Genomic DNA, 21,650 nt, shown 5'->3' with positions numbered 1-21,650 from the left:
TATCACACTAATATTAAGGTACTACGGTATATAGCAGTATAATGGTGATATTACTGTATTTTAGCATATATGGCACCATTATAAGCCCACTGTATGGCACTTTTATGTAGGTGTTTACGCTTATGATGGTAGTACAGTATATGGCAGAATAACGGTGGTATTACTGTATTTTAAAACATACGGTACTATCAAATGTTCACTGTATAGCACTTTTATGGAAGTACTACAGTATATGACAGTGTAATACTGATGTAACTGTATTTGGCAGCACTATATGTTCTTTGTTTGACACTTTAATGGAGGTTTTACCTCTACCGCTATGGTGTAGTTACTACATAACAGTATAATTGTTATTTGACAATGGCACTATTATATGTTCATCGTATGACACTACATGGCAGTATAACATTGGAATTTCGCATATATGACACTATTATAAATTCGCTGTATGGCACTTACCTAGGTGCTCAATGTATAACTCTATTCCATTGGTGCTATATGACAGTATTGTGGTGGTATATGATCATTATATGGCACTATTATTCTCTGTATAACACTATTATGTGTGTATTATATGGCAATATAATGGAGGTATGATTAGGTGTGCTCTATGATGCTGCACTTACTGTAGCACACTATATAGGTATGACTTTATTACAGCATGTATTATGGTGGTATTATTTATACATGTTATTATTTTATGTTCTTTGTATGACACTCCCATGTAGGTACTATAGTGTATAACAATATTATGGTGGTATTATTGATTATCTTCACTGTATGACGCTATTATTCATTCATTCAATTCAATGTTCATACAATGTCAAAATGACAATATTTTTTTTCCGGACGCCATTAATTACGAATAACATGATTATGCGAATAACGTCCATTATTTACCATTAAATGGCGGCTGTCCAATAAAAGTGGGCGTCATTTTGAGGGTATGTGAACACAGCCTTAGGGTGTCATAGATCAGGCAAGGGGAGAGCGGTCAATGTGTCTTCTCCATGTGAGGATTACAGAGTCCTTTCTCTCATTCCAGTTCTAAAGATGATTCTCCGGTATCTCTTGCTATAGTGCAGACCAGTAAGAAAGACCAGGGACTATATAACTGCACCCTGAAGAACATGCACGGGAAGGTGGCCACCGAATTCCACTTGACGGCAGAAGGTAATTGTCCGGGGAAACAGAATCATTTAGTCTGAAAACATGGCAGGGAGGGCACCCTATGATTCACCCTGACTCTTGCCCATGCAAGTTTTATTGTTGTCTGCAAAACCACAACTCCCATCATGCTCTGCATGCTTTGTTGGACAACCATAGGTTGGGGCCTGGTAACATTGGTGTAATTCATTGTATATATACTCTATTATACCCTATAGACAATTTTTTTGTCGCTGACTACTCCTTATTTTGTCTTTACAGTGTTGGACCAGCTGGCACACAACCAGGAATCAGAAGGTAAAATAATAATTTGCCTAGAGTTCCATATAGACACATGTAGGGGCAAGGGCGTAACTAGAAATGGCTGGGCCCCATAGCAAACTTTTAATTGGGCCCCCCCCCCCCTCAACCGACCACCACACCGTCAACACACCCAGCTCTACACAGGGTCTGTACTACATATAAATTACAGTGAAAATATATTTAGTGACTCACAGGGGACGTCTTCTCTGATCGGAGTTCTTCCCTTTTCATCTTCTTCTCCATCTGTCCTGGGCCATTATGAGAACTTCTCTGAGCCACGAATCCACAGAATCTGCCAGACAAACATATTAGGCTCCTCACTCTGGCACCATCCTCATCTCTATACACACTGCACATCTGTTTTGGCCCCTTTAAGCCCTCTTTCAATGGGTAGCCCTGACTCCTTATAGATAGTCCCTTGTTCAGTCTTCCACATAGATGGCCCTGTGTGCATCTACTATAGTAGAGAGCCCCTCTGTGTTTATAGTACATGACAACCTCTGTGCATCCCCTATACCAGGGGTAGGGAACCTTGGCTCTCCAGCTGTTGCAAAACTACAACTCCCATCATGTGTAGACAGTCAAAGCTAAAGCTGTAGTTTTTAAACAGCTGGAGAGCCAAGGTTCCCTATCCCTGCCCTGTAGTATATGGCCCCCTATGTGTAGTCCCCTTATAGATGACCCATCTGTTTAGTCCACTAAAATAAATACACCCCCCCCTCTGTGCATGCCCTATTATATACATCCCGCAGTGTAGTTACCCTTATAGATGCCTCCTCTGTGACATCCTCCTTATAGATTGCCCCTGTGTTGTTCCCCTAACAAATGGCCCCCAGTGTTGTCCCTCCCCATATATATAGCCCCCAGTGTTTTCCCTCCCCCATATATATAGCCCCAAGTGTTGTCCCTCCCCCATATATATATATATAGTCCCAAGTGTTGTGCCTCCCCATATATATATATATAGCCCCCAGTGTTGTGCCTCCCCCATATATGCAGCCCCCAGTGTTGAGCCTCCCCCAATAGCCCCCAGTGTTGTCCCTCCCCCATATATATTGCCCCCAGTGCTGTGCCTCCCCCATATATATAGCCCCCAGTGCTGTGCCTCCCCCATATATATAGCCCCCAGTGCTGTGCCTCCCCCATATATATAGCCCCCAGTGCTGTGCCTCCCCATATACATACAGCCCCCAGTATTGTGCATCCCCCATATATATATATATATATATATATATATATATATATATAGCCCGCAGTGCTGTGCCTACCCCATATATATAGCCCCCAGTGCTATCCCTCCCCTATATATACAACCCCCAGTGCTGTGCCTCCCCCATATATATACAGCCCCCAGTGCTGTCCCTCCCCCATATATACAGCCCCAAGTGCTGTGCCTCCCCCATATATATAGCCCCCAGTGCTGTCCCGCCCCCATATATACAGCCCCCAGTGCTGTGCCTCTCCATACAACCCCCAGTGCTGTGCCTCCCCCATATATATATATACAGCCCCCAGTATTGTGCATCCCCCATATATATATATACAGCCCCTAGTGCTGTGCATCCCCTATATATATATATATAAACAGCCCCTAGTGCTGTGCATCCCCCATATATATATATTATATATATAATATATATATATGGGGGATGCACAGCACTAGGGGCTGTATATATATATATATATATATATATATATATATATATATATATATATATATAAAATATGGGGGATGCACAGCACTAGGGGCTGTATATATATATATATATATATATATATATATATATACAGCCCCTAATGCTGTGCATTCCCCATATTATATATATATATATATATATATATATATATATATATATATATATATATACAGCCCCTAGTGCTGTGCATCCCCCATATATATATATACATATATATATATACATATATATATATATATATGAGATGCACAGCACTAGGAGCTGTACATATATATATATATATATATATATATATATATATACAGCCCCTAGTGCTGTGCATCCCCATATTATATATATATATCAACAAAACACAACAATCACTGAACTCAGGGAGATCAGTGAAAAATTCCAATGGAGTACTCATTTACGAGTCTCCATTGAAATTTTTCACTGTTCTCCCTGAGTTCAGTGATTGTTGTGTTTTGTTGGTCTATTTATCATTGCCCCAGTAGCCAGAATCCTGCTCCACACTGACGAGGGGCAAATACCCCGAAACTGCAGTCTGTGGATGGATGCCTAGCCTTGGTAACCCTTGTCTTATGTCGTTATACTCGCCACAGAGTTAGACTTTGACTCACAGGGGCCACCCTGGTGTTTCCCTATTTAGGTCCCAAAGCTCGCTACAGAGTGAGGACCTGAGGGACTACGTATCAGGGTGGTTTGGTGCTCTCCCCACTAGGAGGCACCCCTTGGCAATGGGCTTCCTTCTCTGGAGAAAGGGATATCTGGCTATTCCCGTGTTTTGAGACTCGTAACTGAGGCTCCACGGACCCCCTTTTTGCATATATATATATATATATATATGTACAGCTCCTAGTGCTGTGCATCCCATATATATATATATATATATATATATATATATATATATATATATATATATATTATATATATATGGGATGCACAGCACTAGGGGCTATATATATATATATATATATATATATATATATATATATATTTATATATACAGCCCCTAGTGCTGTGCATCCCCCATATATATACAGCCCCCAGTGTTCCCCTCTGATAAAAATAAAAAACCTCACAACTCATCTAACCACACGATCCCCCGTCGGTCGCAGGTCTCTTCTTCTCTCTTCATCTGCACCCGACAGATCAGCAGCTTCCAGGCAAAGTCCCGGGCAGCGCCACCACTGAGCTCAGTGTGCGCCGCGGCGGCTGGGACTTCCGGTACAGGGTGCGCGTCACTTCCTGTACCGGAAGTCCCAGCCGCCGCGACGCACACTGACCTCAGTGATGTCGCTGCCCGACACTTCGCCTGGAAGCTGCTGATCTGTCGGGGGCGGAGGCAACACTCTTGTGATCGCAAGCAAATGCTGCTTGCGGTCAGAAGAGTGATTGACAGGGCGGGAAGCCTATGGCTTCTCGCTCTGTCAATCAGAACACTAAACACCCGGGAGGCCCGCTTGGCCACCGGGTGTTGTAGGCAGTAAGCTCCGGGGGCCCAGGCCACGGGCCCCCCGTTGCTAGGGGCCCCGTAGCAGCCGCTACGGCTGCTACGGCGGTAGTTCCGCCCCTGTGTAGGGGAATGTGACCCTCCCAACACTGACCTAATCTAGTAGGAGGAACCACACATAGAGAATACAATGGATTGCAATGTATTTCTATGAAGCCTGGATTTAAACTTTATAGCTTCGTAAGCTTAAAAAATTGCTGCTGTAGCAACCATGGCAGTGAGTTGGCAATCACAGACCATGCACTGGTGAAGGAGAAAGAAAGTCTATGGAGCCTGGACCACAATATGGTTTGTATAGGTCCTGTGCAGGTATAGTGCAGGTCCTGTATTTTTCCAGGCAAATGCACTGACCATGGCATATACAGTCATTAACATTGGCTCATAGAATAGAATGGGTCCAATACAATGAATGACTCTAATGGTGCGTTTACACAGAGAGATTTATCTGACAGATTTTTGAAGCCAAAGCCAGGGTCACACTATAAACAGACTATAAGACTGGGATTCAGGGGCGTAGCAAGGATTCATGGGGCCCCATAGCAAAAAAACTGTATGGGGCCCCCCTCCCCTACACACTAATATATATATAGAGGCAGAATCCTATGGTTATATACATAGGTGCAGGAGCAAACTACCTTTTGCTTAACCCTTTATTTACTGCAGTGTGTAAGTGACCCAGTGTTCTCTTACATGCTGCAACACAAAAAAGGGTTAATACAGAAGACAATTAGCTCTGATAACCCCTGACCTCTGCAGGAACTCAGACAACAGAGGCCAGAGGTTATCAGAGTAATCAGGCAAAAAGCAAATTGTTTTCTGTATTAACCCTTTTTTTGTTTTACAGCATGTTAGAAAACACTGGGTCACTTACACACTGCAGTAAATAAGGGGTTAAGCAAAGGGACACAGGAGGCTCTTATCTTCCCTGGGCCCCCTCCCTCCACGGGCCCCATAGCAACCGCCTTCCCTGCCTCTATGGTAGCTACGCCACTGCTGGGATTTCTCCTCTTTTCAAATCCATTCCTGGCTTTGGCTTCCAAAATTGGTCAGATAAACGCACCATAACTCTTATGGCCCATCCACCTAAAACATCACCACCTGAATGGCCTGTGTGTAATAGTGTAATTTCACCTGTAGTGGCCACTGTAAGAGAAATCTAAATGAATGGTAAGGCCCCTTCACACTTCTGTGGCCCTTTTTACAGTCAGAATACACTGACCAGGAAGCCTTTCAGGAGCCATCAGGAAACCATCAGTGTTTGCTGATTGTAAAAATGGAGGGGGGCATACTCACTTCCTGCAGGCTTCAGCGGTGCTCCTGTCCAGCTTTTCTCTCTGTCTTTAGGCTTTGTGAGTTCACGAGCTCGCGTTGCAACAATGGAAGGGAGAGACTGGCCTCTTATGGGCAGAGGCATACTGCTGCCTCCAGCTAGAAGGGTGATTGACAGGGCAGAGGCCAATGGCTGATTTGGAGCATGTAGACTTTAAGTGCCAGTGTCGTCAACCAGCGCTACTTGCCTGGGTACTGGCGCTGGCCTGGGCTGCCAAGCAATGCACCCAGAACTCCAGGAGCTGTCCAGAATTCTGGATGCCCCCATAGGGAAAAATCCTAAAGAGTGTCCATGCCCCGTAAAACCCAGAGGGTCAGGAAATCTATACGGATTTATAGATAAGAAATCCGGATAGATTTTCCTGAATTGTGAAGGGGCCTAAGGGTTTCAAAACTTGGACCCACAGTGAGCAGCCAACTGTGGCTACAATGTGATTTTGGGCTGACCAAAGCTGTGGTGTAGCACTGCGGTGATCACACTGGATTGAGGCTAAGGTAACTGTATGGGGTTGTGTTGCCCCCAACAAGTGGCCGTCACCGTGACCCAAGAGTTGAGATTTATCAAACTTCGTGCAATGGAATGATAGCAGTTGCCTATAGCAACCAATCAGATTCCAGCTTTCATTTTTCATAGGCCTTTTTAAAAATGAAATCTGGAATCTGATCGGTTGCTATGGGCAACTGCTCCACTGCTCCTTTATATAAGGCTTGATATATCTTCCCCTTGGTATCCAACTCCATCCACTATATACACAGTAGTATTAGCATATCATAGTCATACTATACATATGTTTATTTCTCATATAACATATTGCCTTCTTTTAGGACATGTTACCTAGCAACAACTCATCTTCCGGTCTGAGTGACCACCATTTGGATACATGAATAGTGTCAAACTGTTCAGGTTAGGCAACCTTTTACGAATCCTCGGTGTTTGATTCCACACAGCTGCAGAAGTTGGATGCAGCCCTAGGGAGTCCTGGAAAACATGGAGACAGTCATAGGCCGTAGGTTGTATCCAATCCATGTTTTCCTAGCAGCCATAGGGCTGCATCCAACTTGTACAGCTGCGATGAATAAAACGCTGAATGCTCGGGTTCGGACAATGTTGCCCAACCCGAACAATTTGACAGGTCTACTCAACACTATTCGTGAAGCTTCAGGTACACAAGTTATAGCAGGGATTTGTGCTGTACAATACACTGCCTGTACAATACACTGTGCTATCCAGAAGAAACAATAAAACCCCACAATAATATATATTCAGCTTTAGAATCAAGACAACAGGGAAAGAGAAACATTTTATAATTGATAGTTATGTGTCATCTATGGTGCAGGGGGATGAGGGAAGCAGGGGGGGGGGGGGGTCGTGTACAAGGCTGAGCGAGGCTTTCATATTTCACGATTTGCAATTGATCTCAGTCATTTGCAATTTTCTTCTTCTCCATGAAACGTTCATTAATTTTATCGCCTACTTGTAGATATGAAAATTACAAATTAATTCTGCTTTGGTATCTCCGTGTAATAATCTTTACAGAACTTATTACTAGTCTTTTGTCACTAAGCGATGGATTCTAGCTGCCTGTAGGGGTTATCCAGGAATAGAAAACAGAGAGAATTTCTTCCTAAAACAGCGCCACCCCTGTCCTCAGATTGTGTGTGGTATTACAGCTTAGCTCCATTCACTTTAATGGAAAGGAGCAGCAATACCACACATGACCTGATGACAAGAGTGGCACCGTTTTATTCGGGGGCAATATGGTGAAATTGTAGCTTCATACTATGGGTCAGTTTGATTACAACAATAGCAAATTTGTATATCTTTTCTTACAGGCAAAACATGGATACAGTCTATGGCCTTTGGCTGTATACATGTTTTGCAGAACTCCTTAGGGCTGCATCCAACTTCCCCAGTCACTGGTATTCAAATACTGAACGATTGGACTTATGCTCCAGTTGCGCTCATCTCATACAACATGGCGGGGACAATGTACAGGTTCATTCATGTAATACCACTCGTCCCCTGTAGTGGCCACTGCACGGAAATTGTATGGTTGACTGCAACCGATCCTGGCGATCACTGGGGATTTCAGAATTCAAGCTCATGCTCACTAGGCCAGCGCGATCAATGGGGTCTATCGTGATCGGGCCCCCCTTTATTTCAGTAAAAATAGGACAATTCTAGGATTACTAGGCCATGTTTTTATCCAGACTAGTGGTGAGAAATGGAGGGGACTTGATGGCACTGGATGGAGTCACGATGGCTGGGATTTGTGATGACTTCTGAAACATCCAACAATCCAGAAGATCTGATAATCCAGCTGTAATCCGGAGCATGCCCTTTTCTCTGGACTATTACGCAGGGTATCGGTCAGCTGCCGGAAAATGCAGAGTCCAATAATAATAATAAGAGTAGATGTTTGGAGAGAAGAAGAAGGAGAGGACATTTTACAAGGTGACAGATGACTTTCTCTGCCAAACAAATCTGATGGCCTCTCCAAGAATATAATTTCTCCATAAGACATAAGTGTGATAGAGCCGTCCAGATACATTATTAGCTTTCATCATTCACTCTCCGCACTGAAAAAAAGACTAAATATAGACATCCCTCAGCAGCACGTCTTCAGGAGTGGACAGAATGTACTCCTGGGCCGCCTCAAGTATCCGCTTAATTTCATTTTCCGAAAACTAGTCATTCTCCGCGGGTTTAACGGAAACAGCGTCGATGAGCTGACAGTGGTGAGCTGACTGTTATATATAATGGGTGACGGAGGTGTGATTCCATCTGGAGACTTTCCTTGAGAGTTGAAAGAGTTGTCCAGATGCTCTTCTTTTTTTTATTTTTTTTCCCCCCAAGAAACAGCACCACCTGCGTCCGTGAGGTTGTGTTTGGTATTGCAGCCGAGCTCCGCTGATGTTTTTTGCTGATGTAATCTCACACAATATATAATAGTATTATATACTGTACATTATAAAGAAAAAAAAAATAGCCCTTTCCAAATTTGGGGTGCGTTCACACGTACAGGATCTGCAGCAGATCTGCAGCAGATTTGATGGCCCAGAGTTACTTTGCATTGAATCTGCACCTTCAAATCTGCGCCATCGAATCTGCTGCAGATCCTGTACGTGTGAACACACCCTAAATGCTGTTTGGAAACAACAAACAACAACAAATCGGAAAAACAATGTTTTTAATCATCATAGCGAGATCCGCTTCAAGTTCTCCGCTCGGAATGTAGAGTGCACATACTAGGGGTACTCAGGTGAAAAAAAAAAAAATATATATATATATATATATGTATGTATATATATATATATATATATATATATATATATATATATATATAAAAATATATATAATATATTTATTTTATATATATATATATATATATATAAAATATATTATATATATATATATATATATATATATATATATATATATATATATATATATATATTATTCATATCATATTCAGATCAGCTGGTGTCAGAAAGTTATATAGATTTCTAAATTACTTCTATTTAAAAATCTCCAGTACTTAGCAGCTGCTGTATGCCCTGCAGGAAGTGGTGTGTTCTCTCCAGTCTGACACAGTGCTCTCTGCTGCCACCTCTGTCCATGTCAGGAACTGTCCAGAGCAAGGTCGGATCAGAAGGGTGCACAGACACCTATACATAGTGAAAGATGGCGGGAGTCTTGTACTTTCTGCTGGGTACAGGGCTACCGGCACTCCTCTCTGTGTATGGGTGCCGTTGTACTGACTCATTGGTCTGCCACCTGTTGGATAGATGCATATTAATTTTATAAACCATCTAATAATAATTAAAAAATATAGGTGTAATAAAGGGAGAAAACACTACACACTGAAAAATATATACAGTATAATAAAGACTAACGTAAAGAACAAAAATAAGGCGTGACACAAGGAACAATATGGATGAGAGCTGTGATATTTCCAGAAGTTTCTATATATTGTCCATGATTGATAACTCTGTCCTTCCAGGTGGAGAGGAGATTGAGTTTAACCAGCTCCTCTTCAGAGAAGACTTCATCACTGACATGTACTTTGGAGGAAATCTTCATGGGCGGATCGCTACAGAAGAGCTGCACTTTGGAGAAGGAGTCCACCGAAAAGCCTTCCGGAGTAAAGTCATGTGTGGATTGTTCCCCGTCTTTAACCCTGGACATTTGTGTGTGCTCAAAGTGCACAATGCTATAGCCTACGGGACGAAGAACAACGACGAACTGGTGCAGAAGAACTACAAGCTCGCTGTCCAGGTAATGGATATTGCTGTGCAGAGTGTGGGGGGCCAGTGTATGCCCCCCCCCCACTGACTGTAGAGTACCAGCGTATGCCCCCCCACTGACTGTAGAGTGCCAGTGTATGCCCCCCCACTGACTGTAGAGTGCCAGTGTATGCCCCCCACTCACTGTAGAGTGCCAGTGTATGCCCCCCCCACTCACTGTAGAGTGCCAGTGTATGCCCCCCCCACTCACTGTAGAGTGCCAGTGTATGCCCCCCACTCACTGTAGAGTGCCAGTGTATGCCCCCCACTCACTGTAGAGTGCCAGTGTATGCCCCCCACTCACTGTAGAGTGCCAGTGTATGCCCCCCCACTGACTGTAGAGTACCAGCGTATGCCCCCCCACTGACTGTAGAGTGCCAGTGTATGCCCCCCCACTCACTGTAGAGTGCCAGTGTATGCCCCCCACTCACTGTAGAGTGCCAGTGTATGCCCCCCACTGACTGTAGAGTGCCAGTGTATGCCCCCCACTCACTGTAGAGTGCCAGTGTATGCCCCCCACTCACTGTAGAGTGCAAGCGTGTGCCCCCCTCTGACTGTAGAGTGCCAGTGTATGCCCCCCACTCACTGTAGCGTGCCAGTGTATGCCCCCCACTCACTGTAGAGTGCCAGTGTATGCCCCCACTCACTGTAGAGTGCCAGTGTATGCCCCCCACTTACTGTAGAGTGCCAGTGTATGCCCTCCCCCCGCTCACTGTAGAGTGCCAGTGTATGCTCCCCCACTCACTGTAGAGTGCCAGTGTATGCCCCCCACTTACTGTAGAGAGCCAGTGTATGCCCCTCCGCTCACTGTAGAGTGCCAGTGTATGCCCCCCACTTATTGTAGAGTGCCAGTGTATGCCCTCCACTCACTGTAGAGGTGCGATGTGCCAGTGTATGCCCCCCACTCAGTGTACAGAGCAGAGTGCCAGTATATGCCCCCACTCAGTGTAGAGGTGCCAAGTGCCTGTGTATGCCCCCCAGTCACTGTAGAGTGCCTGTGTATGCCCCCCAGTCACTGTAGAGTGCCAGTGTATGCCCCCCAGTCACTGTAGAGTGCCAGTGTATGCCCCCCAGTCACTGTAGAGTGCCTGTGTATGCCCCCCAGTCACTGTAGAGTGCCAGTGTATGTCCCCCACTCAGCGTACAGGAGCAGAGTGCCAGTATATGTCCCCCGCTCAGTGTAGACGTGCCAAGTGCCAGTGTATGCCCCCCACTCAGTGTCGAGGTGCAGAGTGCCAATGTATGCCGCCCACTCAGTGTACACGAGCAGAGTGCCAGTATATGTCCTCCGCTCAGTGTAGACGTGCCAAGTGCCAGTGTATGCCCCCCACTCAGTGTCGAGGTGCAGAGTGCCAGTGTATGCCCCCCACTCATTGTACAGGAGCAGAGTGCCAGTGTATGCCCCCCACTCATTGTACAGGAGCAGAGTGTCAGTGCATGCCCCCCACTCATTGTACAGGAGCAGAGTGCCAGTGTATGCCCTCCACTCAGTGTACAGGAGCAGAGTGTCAGTGCATGCCCCCCACTCATTGTACAGGAGCAGAGTGCCAGTGTATGCCCCCCACTCATTGTACAGGAGCAGAGTGCCAGTGTATGCCCTCCACTCAGTGTACAGGAGCAGAGTGCCAGTGTATGCCTCCCGCTCAGTGTACAGGAGCAGAGTGCCAGTGTATGCCCCCCACTCAGTGTACAGGAGCAGAGTGCCAGTGTATGCCCTCCACTCATTGTACAGGAGCAGAGTGCCAGTGTATGCCCCCCACTCAGTGTACAGGAGTAGAGTGCCAGTGTATGCCCTCCACTCAGTGTACAGGAGTAGAGTGCCAGTGTATGCCCCCCCACTCATTGTACAGGAGCAGAGTGCCAGTGTATGCCCCCCACTCATTGTACAGGAGCAGAGTGCCAGTGTATGCCCTCCACTCAGTGTACAGGAGCAGAGTGCCAGTGTATGCCCTCCACTCAGTGTACAGGAGCAGAGTGCCAGTGTATGCCCCCCACTCATTGTACAGGAGCAGAGTGCCAGTGTATGCCCTCCACTCAGTGTACAGGAGCAGAGTGCCAGTGTATGCCTCCCGCTCAGTGTACAGGAGCAGAGTGCCAGTGTATGCCCCCCACTCAGTGTACAGGAGCAGAGTGCCAGTGTATGCCCTCCACTCATTGTACAGGAGCAGAGTGCCAGTGTATGCCCCCCACTCAGTGTACAGGAGTAGAGTGCCAGTGTATGCCCTCCACTCAGTGTACAGGAGTAGAGTGCCAGTGTATGCCCCCCCACTCATTGTACAGGAGCAGAGTGCCAGTGTATGCCCCCCACTCATTGTACAGGAGCAGAGTGCCAGTGTATGCCCTCCACTCATTGTACAGGAGCAGAGTGCCAGTGCATGCCCCCCACTAATTGTACAGGAGCAGAGTGCCAGTGTATGCCCTCCACTCAGTGTACAGGAGCAGAGTGCCAGTGTATGCCTCCCGCTCAGTGTACAGGAGTAGAGTGCCAGTGTATGCCCCCCACTCAGTGTACAGGAGTAGAGTGCCAGTGTATGCCCTCCACTCAGTGTACAGGAGTAGAGTGCCAGTGTATGCCCCCCCACTCAGTGTACAGGAGCAGAGTGCCAGTGTATGCCCCCCCACTCAGTGTACAGGAGCAGAGTGCCAGTGTATGCCCCCCACTCAGTGTACAGGAGTAGAGTGCCAGTGTATGCTTCCCATCCAGAGGTTGTTGGTGGGCTGATCCATCCTTTTGACCCTTTTGGCCCTTTTGGCCCTGGGCATGTCTTTGATAAATTTGCCACCATTTTAGTGTGTGCGGTCCAAGTTCAGATCATCTACTTTTATACGACAAAAAAGTTTTGGTAAATTTTCTGCAGTTAAACCACAATCCCTTCTCTGCCAAGCCACACCTGTTTGCCAAAGAAGCCCCAAAATGGTGGCACAGGGCATGTAAGCCATTTTTGTGGTGCGAATTGTGCCAAATGTACTGTATATTACAAGTTAGAGTTTGCTGTAGGTCAGAATGATGTGTGCATACACCCCTGATGTGTGTAGCTAATCCTCCCCCATCCCTGACTGGTAGATTACTATATATTTATAATCATTTATTAAATGCCATATGCTCCTCTGCTCTACAGGAATGTTATGTACAAAATACCGCCCGGGAATATGCCAAGATCTATGCAGCAGAAGCCGAACAGCTGGAGGAGTTTGGGAAAGTTCCAGAGTAAGTGATACCCTAATCCTGACTATACTGACAGAGTGCTTGTCTACAAACCAAGTATTCCCGAGCGCTGGCCGGTACAAAAATAACAATAAGGCCCAATTGCTTCCAGAAAAAGAGCTGACAAGTAGAATTCTGCACGATTCTGCACGTTCCCCTGGATTGGTATCTGTGGTGTGGGGATACGCTTGGCTTATACAGCGAGGGGGCCCATCTAGATAAATGGCAAGAACTGAATTCAGTTCTGTTATTAACGCTGCAGGATACGTAATGATTATTTGATGAAATTTCGAGGCGTAATGAACTTATATTGATCTCTGGGCCTTAGTGCAAAGCTTACTTTCTGCAGTCAAACAGTTGCCCGAGCCGTGCTATGGTGATCGACAATGCTTATTTCTCATTGGTCGAGCACAGCTCTGGATGACCAGGGGAACAATAGTTTGATTTTAAAAATAGTCGATTTTTAAAACATTGTCAGCCGGCAGGGGGTAACATAACAACCAAGCACTACTTACCTCTCCCTGTGCCCGTGAAGCGCTGCCCCACCGGCTCCAGGACCCCGCTAGAAGGCATTTTCCCCCCAGGTTGTGATGATGTCACGACACAGAGGAAAATGCCTGTCCCAGCCCAATCACTGACTGGCTGAACGGGCTGTCAACCAGCCAGGTTGTGACGTTAGCTGAAAAGAAGATCCCAAAGGCCAGTGAACAGCAACTGTGAAAAATCTTTGCAGTACCAGACTGCACGTCAGATCTGACGAAGCGCGCATGCGCGCGAAACAGCTATAATAGCTTGTGCTGATGAGTGGTTGGTGTCCGAGCCCGATACCTATGAACCTGCTGAAATTTTAACATTTTTTGTATGGAGTAAAGTCTGCATGAAATTACGGTGAGTGCCCTCCAGTTTTCTTCTTTGTCTTGGATATTACTGCCTAGTATTTAGATTATGGTCCCATTTGTCAGTGGGCCTCATTATGATCATAATACATTAGAAACATGAAAAATGGCTAGAGTCAGTCGCTAGAGTGAGCGGGCTCTGACACCGTAGTGCTCTACTGGAGGAGGAAGATTAGTCGCAGCAGAGAGCAGAGAACAAAGGATTACACAGTGGTAGCTGTGTGAAAGCTGGTATTCAGAGGTCAGAGAGGTCAGTGCTGACTTCAGAGGAGATAGCCCGGTGATGTAGCTGTAAATTAACTCTTTGTTGTCCTGTTTTGGTGCCTCATCTCCCACCACCCTTCCTCTCTCCATAGACAACCATGAAGACAGGGGGGAGAGCTTCAAACAGCTTTCTCATGATAAAAATGCATTTTTCGGCTAATAAACCCAATTACAAAGTTTCTTAAAATCGCCTCTACTATTGATTTCTGCAAAAAAAAAAAAATCACTTTAAGCTTCCAAAAAAAAAAAAAACCAAAAAAACTTTACTGTTCATTTAGCTCTTTGCTTCACATAAATAAAACATTTTGTGCCAAGTAAATGCTTTAGACTTCTATAAATAACCGAACTCACTGGGGGGGGGGGGCAGATTTTTATTTGCATGTTTTTGTTTTTTTATCCCTTTGATTTTTCACTGTTCTTAAGCATTTATTCTGAGCCGAACGTTCACATAAAAAGCAACGAAATGTGTCAGAGCTTTAATTTGCATGATAATAAAAAATCTGGGAAATACATAATTACCTCTGATTCTTTACCTGTGCAGCCGCTTCATAGTTGGCTCAGGAAATCACAGATCCATTCTAAGGCTCCTTTGTCACTGACCCACCCCCATTTTTTTTTATATGTATATAAATTGTAAAAATGGATCCATTAGGCTGTTATTATATGAACTCTGGTGCCAGAAAGGCTTTTTACACTCCAAACATCCAAAGAGTAGTGTTGAGCCAATCTGTCGAAATTGTGTTCTGCAATGTTATACAAACCCGAACGCGTGGAGTTTGATTCCCTTCGGCTGCAGAAGTTGGATGCTGCCCAGGAAAACATGGATACAACCTATGGCCTATGGCTGTATACATGTTTTCCAGGACTCCCTAGGGTGGCATCTAACTTCTGAAGCCCCAGGAAATCAAACGGCACACGTTCGGGTTTGGATAATGTTTCCGAACATAAACGTTATGACAGAACCAGCATTATCCTGTGTATTTCTGGTGCTTGTCTTCACATGGCCATGACTAAAGGTGCTGACAGGTATCAGAAACCTGCGATCTCTTGTACTGTATCTTTAGTGCGTCGATCTTTGCATTGAATAACGACTGACCCCTTCTGTACCCTTGCTGGATCCTCTGGATCTTCCTGTTGGGTGTCAATAGTGGTTTAAAGGGGTACTCCAACAGCTGACAGTTTTAGAGAATGTATGGCTACCTTAAAGGGGTACTCCAGAGGGAGAAATGTTTTTAAATCAACTGGTGTCAGAAAGTTATTCCGATTTGTAATTTATTTCTATTTATAAATCTCAGGTCTTCCAGTACTTATCAGATGCTGTATGCCCTGCAGGAAGTGGTGTATACTTTCCAGTCTGACACAGTGCTCTCTGCTTCCACCTCTGTCCATATCAGGAACTGTCCAGAGCAGCAGCAACTCCCCATAGAAAAGCTCTTCTGTTCTGGACAGTTCCTGACGTGGACAGAGGTGGCAGCAGAGATCACTGTGTCAGACTGGAAAGAATACAACACCCTCTGCAGAACATACAGCAGATAATAAGTACTGGAAGAATGGAGATTTTTAAATAGAATTCATTTACAAATCTGGATAACATATATATATATATATACTGTATATGTTTCCTGAAACAAATCTCTACTCACTACCCAACCCGTTCACATTTGTGCTGCCCGGCAAGCTTCTGGTTGCAAAATTGACTCTCTAAGGGATCTAAAGGACTCTGCCAAATAATGATTCCAGAGGGAAGCTTCAGTAGTTTATCGGAGACCCCTTTAAGGCAGCGGCTCCTTGATCTTTGCATACAGTAGCCCTGTTTTCACTCCCTGTTTTTCAGGGGAAGGACTTGTGTTCTTTTTTTTTTGTGCTAAGGGATCATGGAAGATTTGCTGTTCTTAGATGTCAGACGTGAAAAGGTTGGATGAAACTCAGTCTGTGTGTGACTCGGCTGTGGGATACGCACCTGTGCCCGTCCGTCAGACACATGAAGCTACTTGAAATTGCAGAGAAGCATTGGAATGCATTTCTGACATTTTAGTGGAGGACAAGAGGCGAATCTTCTTATATCAGGGGAATCTGTTCATGGAGGGTAGTGTATCTGAAAAAAGAAACTGATAAAAGATTTGAGTTGTGGGTCAAGGTTGCTGGTGTGAAATAGTATCATATCCATGTTAGTTTTTTAGAATAATAATAATAATAATAATAATAGTTTTTGTTTTATTTCCCACCACCCGACGTGTTTCTTGATCTTTTTTTACATAGGTTCCTCAGGGAATATGCAGGCTAGAGTCTCCGTTTAGATGGCACAGATCAAGAGGTGAAACCTACCATAATGACGGATATGTACTGATAGTACTGATATGTAATTTAGTAGCCGAGTAATGTGTGTCCCCTTCATTATGGAAGATAATTTGATATCCTGTCCAATAGATTTGCATGACAACCGTAGTAGTGTTCTAGGATCAGATAGACAGGTAGCAAAGAGAGCCTGTGTGTGATAGTTAAAGGGATAATTTTATTTCAAATCAACTGGTGTCAAAAAGCTATACAAATTTGTAATTTACTTTTATTTTTATTTTTTTTTTAATCAAGTTTTCCAATACTTATAAGCTGCTTTATGTCCTGCAGGAAGTGGTGCATTCTTTGCAGTCTGCTCTCTGCTGCCACCCCTGTCCATGTCAGGAACTGTCCAGAGCAGGTTTTCTATGGATATTTGCTCTGGCCCACCAATGGGCCGGATCAGTTCTCTGGGGGCAGGGCAGTGTTCTTAATGGTGCTCCAGACCGAGGATTACACTGATAACAGCATGGGAACAGCACAGAGGAGGAAGGTAAGAGACATACCTGCCTCCTTGGTGCCCTATGTGCAATAGGGGGCTATCAGCAGGTTACATTTATGTAACCTGGTGATAGTTCCCCTTTATGAGGACAGAAAGTAGCCCCAACTAGATTGATATCAACTAGGGTTAACATTCCTGGAGGTGTCAGTAATATGAAGAATGATTTAACATTACTAGATAAGTGGTCCAAACAATGGAAACTGCAGTTTAATGTTTATAAGTGTAAAATAATGCACTTGGGGAGGAGGAATCCTTCCGCTGAGTATCATATCGGCACTTTTGTGTTGACAAAGGTTTCAGGAGAGCAGGATTTAGGGATAGTGATTTCTAACACCTCCCAATGAGTCACCAGTGCAGCCAAGTGGTAGGGAAAGCTAATTGTATGCTGGGCTGTATATATATAATGGTATGCTGGGCTGTATATATATAATGGTATGCTGGGCTGTGTGTATATATATATATATATATATATATATATATATATATATATATATATAAAATGGTATGCTGGGCTGTATATTTATATGTATATATAATGGTATGCTGGGCTGTATATATATAATGGTATGCTGGGCTGAATATATATAATGGTATGCTGAGCTGTATATATATATATATATATATATATATATATATATATATATATAATGGTATGCTGGGCTGTGTATATATAATGGTATGCTGGGCCGTATATATATATATAATGGTATGCTGGGCTGTATATATATATATATATATATATATATATATAAATAATGGTATGCTGGGCTGTATATATATAATGGTATGCTGGGCTGTATAGCTAGAGGTATAACCAGTAGGAAGAGGGAGATATTGTGATCCCGCTGTATAGAGCTCTGGTGACATCACATCTGGAATACTGTGTCCAGTTCTGAAGACCTCATTTACACACAGATATTGATAAAATAGAACTGGTCCAAAGACGGCTACAAAAATGGTGGAGGGTGTGAGGCATAAACCATATCAGGAAAGACTAATTGATCTGAATCTGTATAATCTGGAGGAAAGAAGGGAAAGGGGGGGACATGATTGAAACCTTTATATACTTTTCAAAGGACTTAACGAAGTTTAAGAGTAAAGAAACGCAGCACAAGAACAAGGGAATGCAATCTGAGGTTATTAGGGGAACACAAGAAAAGTTAACTTTGCTGAAAGAGTAGATTCTAGGAACAAATTTCCAGCAGATGTGGTAGGTAAATCTGCAGTAAGTGAAAGGAAGGGCATGGAGCAGGCGGTGACGACCTAGCAAAGGCCCAGCATGACCAGGTTAGCTGGGATAGGAGGCCTATGGGGTTAAGCAAGGGACAGGAGGTGTCTTAAAGTGGCAATTCACAAAAAAAAAAAATTCTTTTAAATCGGCTGGTCCCAGCAAGTGCCAGAGATTTGAAATTTACTTCTATTAAAAAAGTCCCTAGGACGGCATCCAACTTCTGCAGCCGCAGGGAATCAAACGTCACTCGTTCGGGTTTGGATAACGTTGCCGAACATGAACATTTTGACAGATCGGCTTAAAGGGGTTGTCCGGCGAAAAAAATTATTCACAGAATAACACACATTACAAAGTTATACAACTTTGTAATGTATGTTATGTCTGTGAATGGCCCCCTTCCCCGTGTCCCACCACCCCCACCCGTGTACCCGGAAGTGTGGTGCGCTATACATTACCTGTCACGTGCCGACCACGGTCTCCGATCTTCAGTAGTGACGTCTTCTTCGGGAGGCCAGCGGATCTTCCCGAGTGCTGGCCGCCCTCTGCAGCGTCATCCGAAGCTCAGCCGCGATTGGCTGAGCATAACTGTGCTCAGCCAATCGCGGCTGAGCAGCTGATGACGTGGCCGCGTCATCAGCCGCTCAGCCGCGATTGGCTGAGCATAACTGTGCTCAGCCAATCGCGGCTGAGCGGCTGATGACGCGGCCACGTCATCAGCTGCTCAGCCGCGATTGGCTGAGCACAGTTATGCTCAGCCAATCGCGGCTGAGCTTCGGATGACGCTGCAGAGGGCGGCCGGCACTCGGGAAGATCCGCCGAACTTACGAAGAAGACGTCACTGCTGACGATCGGAGACCGTGGACGACACGACATGCGGTGAGTATAATGCACCACACTTCCGGGTCTAGCGTGGGTGGGGGGAAACACGGGGAAGGGGGCCATTCACAGACATAACATACATTACAAAGTTGTATAACTTTTTAATGTGTGTTATTCTGTGAATAATTTTTTTCGCCGGACAACCCCTTTAACACTACCGAACACTACCATTGACAACTGGACATACTGGGCCTACAGCAGTGGTTGTATAAACCACATCCCCCTTTACGGTCATACAGCAATTATAAGAACCGCTCCTTTTATTAGCAGCCACGTTCTGCAGTGCCCTAGTTCTCTATTTGCAATCCCTGATGAATTTGGGGCCAAAGGAGTGTAAAAGGCAAAATAGACATAGTACATGTTACATAAAGAACAAGAGAACCAGCGTTGTCCTGAGTATTTCTGATGCTTGTCTACACTCTGACTCACTTGGCCATGACTAAAGGTGCTGACAGGTACCAGAAACCCGTCGGCTAACAATGAGGTTTCTAGTATTGTATCATTAGTCCTTCCCGTCTTTGCATTGAATTAAGACTGACAACTACTGTACCCTTGCTGGATTCTCTGGACCTTCCTATTGGGTTTAAATAGTGGTTTAAAGGGGTACTCCAACAGCTGGCAGTTTTAGAGAATGTATAGCCACCTTAAAGAAGTAGTCCAGAGGGAAAAAGGTTTTTAAATCAGCTGGTGTCAGAAAGTTATTCCCATTTGTAAATTACTTCTATTTAGAAATCTTAAGTCTTCCAGTACTTATTAACTACTGTATGTCCTGCAGGAAGTGGCATATTTTTTCCAGTGTGACACAGTGCTCTCTGCTGCCACCTCTGTCCATGTCAGGAACTGTCCAGAGCAGCAGCAAATCCACATAGAAAACCTCTTCTAATCTCCAGACTGAAAAGAATACATGACATACAGCAGCTGATAGGTACTGGAAGATGAGATTTTTTTAATAGAAGTAAATTACAAATCTCTGGCACTTTCTGGCACCAGTTGATTTAAAAGAAAAAAAAAATTGTTTGGTGAACAGCCCCTTTAAGTCCAAATAGAATATCCTAGAGCAGTGTTCCCCAACCACCTGTGGCTCTCTAGCTGTTGCAAAACTACAACTCCCATCATGCCTGGACAGCCAAAGGCTGTCCGGGCATGATGGGAATTGTAGTTTTGCAACAGCTGGAGAGCCACAGGTTGGAGAAGGCTGTAGAAGACACCTCGGAGGGCAGTACCTTCTTGCATCCTGCAGGTGTCGCAGTTGTCACACTGCTGCCACCGATTCTCGGATCTCTATATAGAATAAGCCGCAGCATGGGATTGTTATTCATTTCATTTTCCGGAACATATTAAAAAAAATACAATCATAAATATAATTATACGCCATTGTATTATTCTACAAAGAAAGCAAAAACCCTAACTATCCAGCCAGGCTCTTGTGAATAGAGAGCTGTCAATCACCTGGGCGCCATAGTATGCAGCAGCGAGCGTGACTTTCAGCGCAAACATTCACTTTCATGGAAATAATTCTTATTTGTGGTGTAATAAAAATTCTGCGGCTCTGTAATATCCTTTGTTTTACGTCCTTACCGGTTTCCTGCAGTCAGTGCATAGACCTAGTGCTTCTCACAGCTGTTACTACTATATTCACAAGCATCTATTCAACCTCCATTGATAAATCATAGCAAACAGGAGAGGAGATCCATCCCTGCAGGAAATTTATTTAGCTTACAGAGGGTTAACTAGACTGGGTACGATGGTAACAAACCTTCAGATTTAAGAAATGTTAAAGGGGATACTCCTGAAAAATAAAATTGTAATCAATAGGTTTTAGAAAGTTATACAGATTTGTAAATTACTTCTATTTAAAAATTTCAAGTCTTCCAGTACTTACCAGCTGCTGTATGTCCTGCAGGAAGTGGTGTATTCTATCCAGTCTGACACAGTGCTCTCTGCTGCCAACTCTGTCCATGTCAGGAACTGTCCAGAGCAGCAGAAAATCCCCATAGAAAACCTCTACTGCTCTGGACAGTTCCTGACATGGACAGAGGTGGC

General features: G+C 44.5%; 1 protein-coding gene across 1 annotated transcript in view; it reads left to right on the top strand.

Moving 5' to 3' along the window:
- ALPK2 (alpha kinase 2) overlaps positions 1-21,650 on the top strand; it is a 72,662-nt gene that overhangs the window by 39,139 nt on the left and 11,873 nt on the right. Inside the window, exons 5-8 of the mRNA XM_069963186.1 lie at positions 1,046-1,173; positions 1,429-1,464; positions 10,014-10,288; positions 13,416-13,504. Of these exons, the coding sequence (XP_069819287.1) occupies positions 1,046-1,173; positions 1,429-1,464; positions 10,014-10,288; positions 13,416-13,504 (528 nt within the window). The remainder of the gene's footprint in view (positions 1-1,045; positions 1,174-1,428; positions 1,465-10,013; positions 10,289-13,415; positions 13,505-21,650) is intronic.

The sequence above is a fragment of the Dendropsophus ebraccatus genome, chromosome 3 (assembly GCF_027789765.1).
Source record: "Dendropsophus ebraccatus isolate aDenEbr1 chromosome 3, aDenEbr1.pat, whole genome shotgun sequence".
NCBI classification, from domain to species: Eukaryota; Metazoa; Chordata; class Amphibia; order Anura; family Hylidae; genus Dendropsophus; species Dendropsophus ebraccatus.
This window is presented reverse-complemented; position numbering and strand designations above follow the sequence as displayed.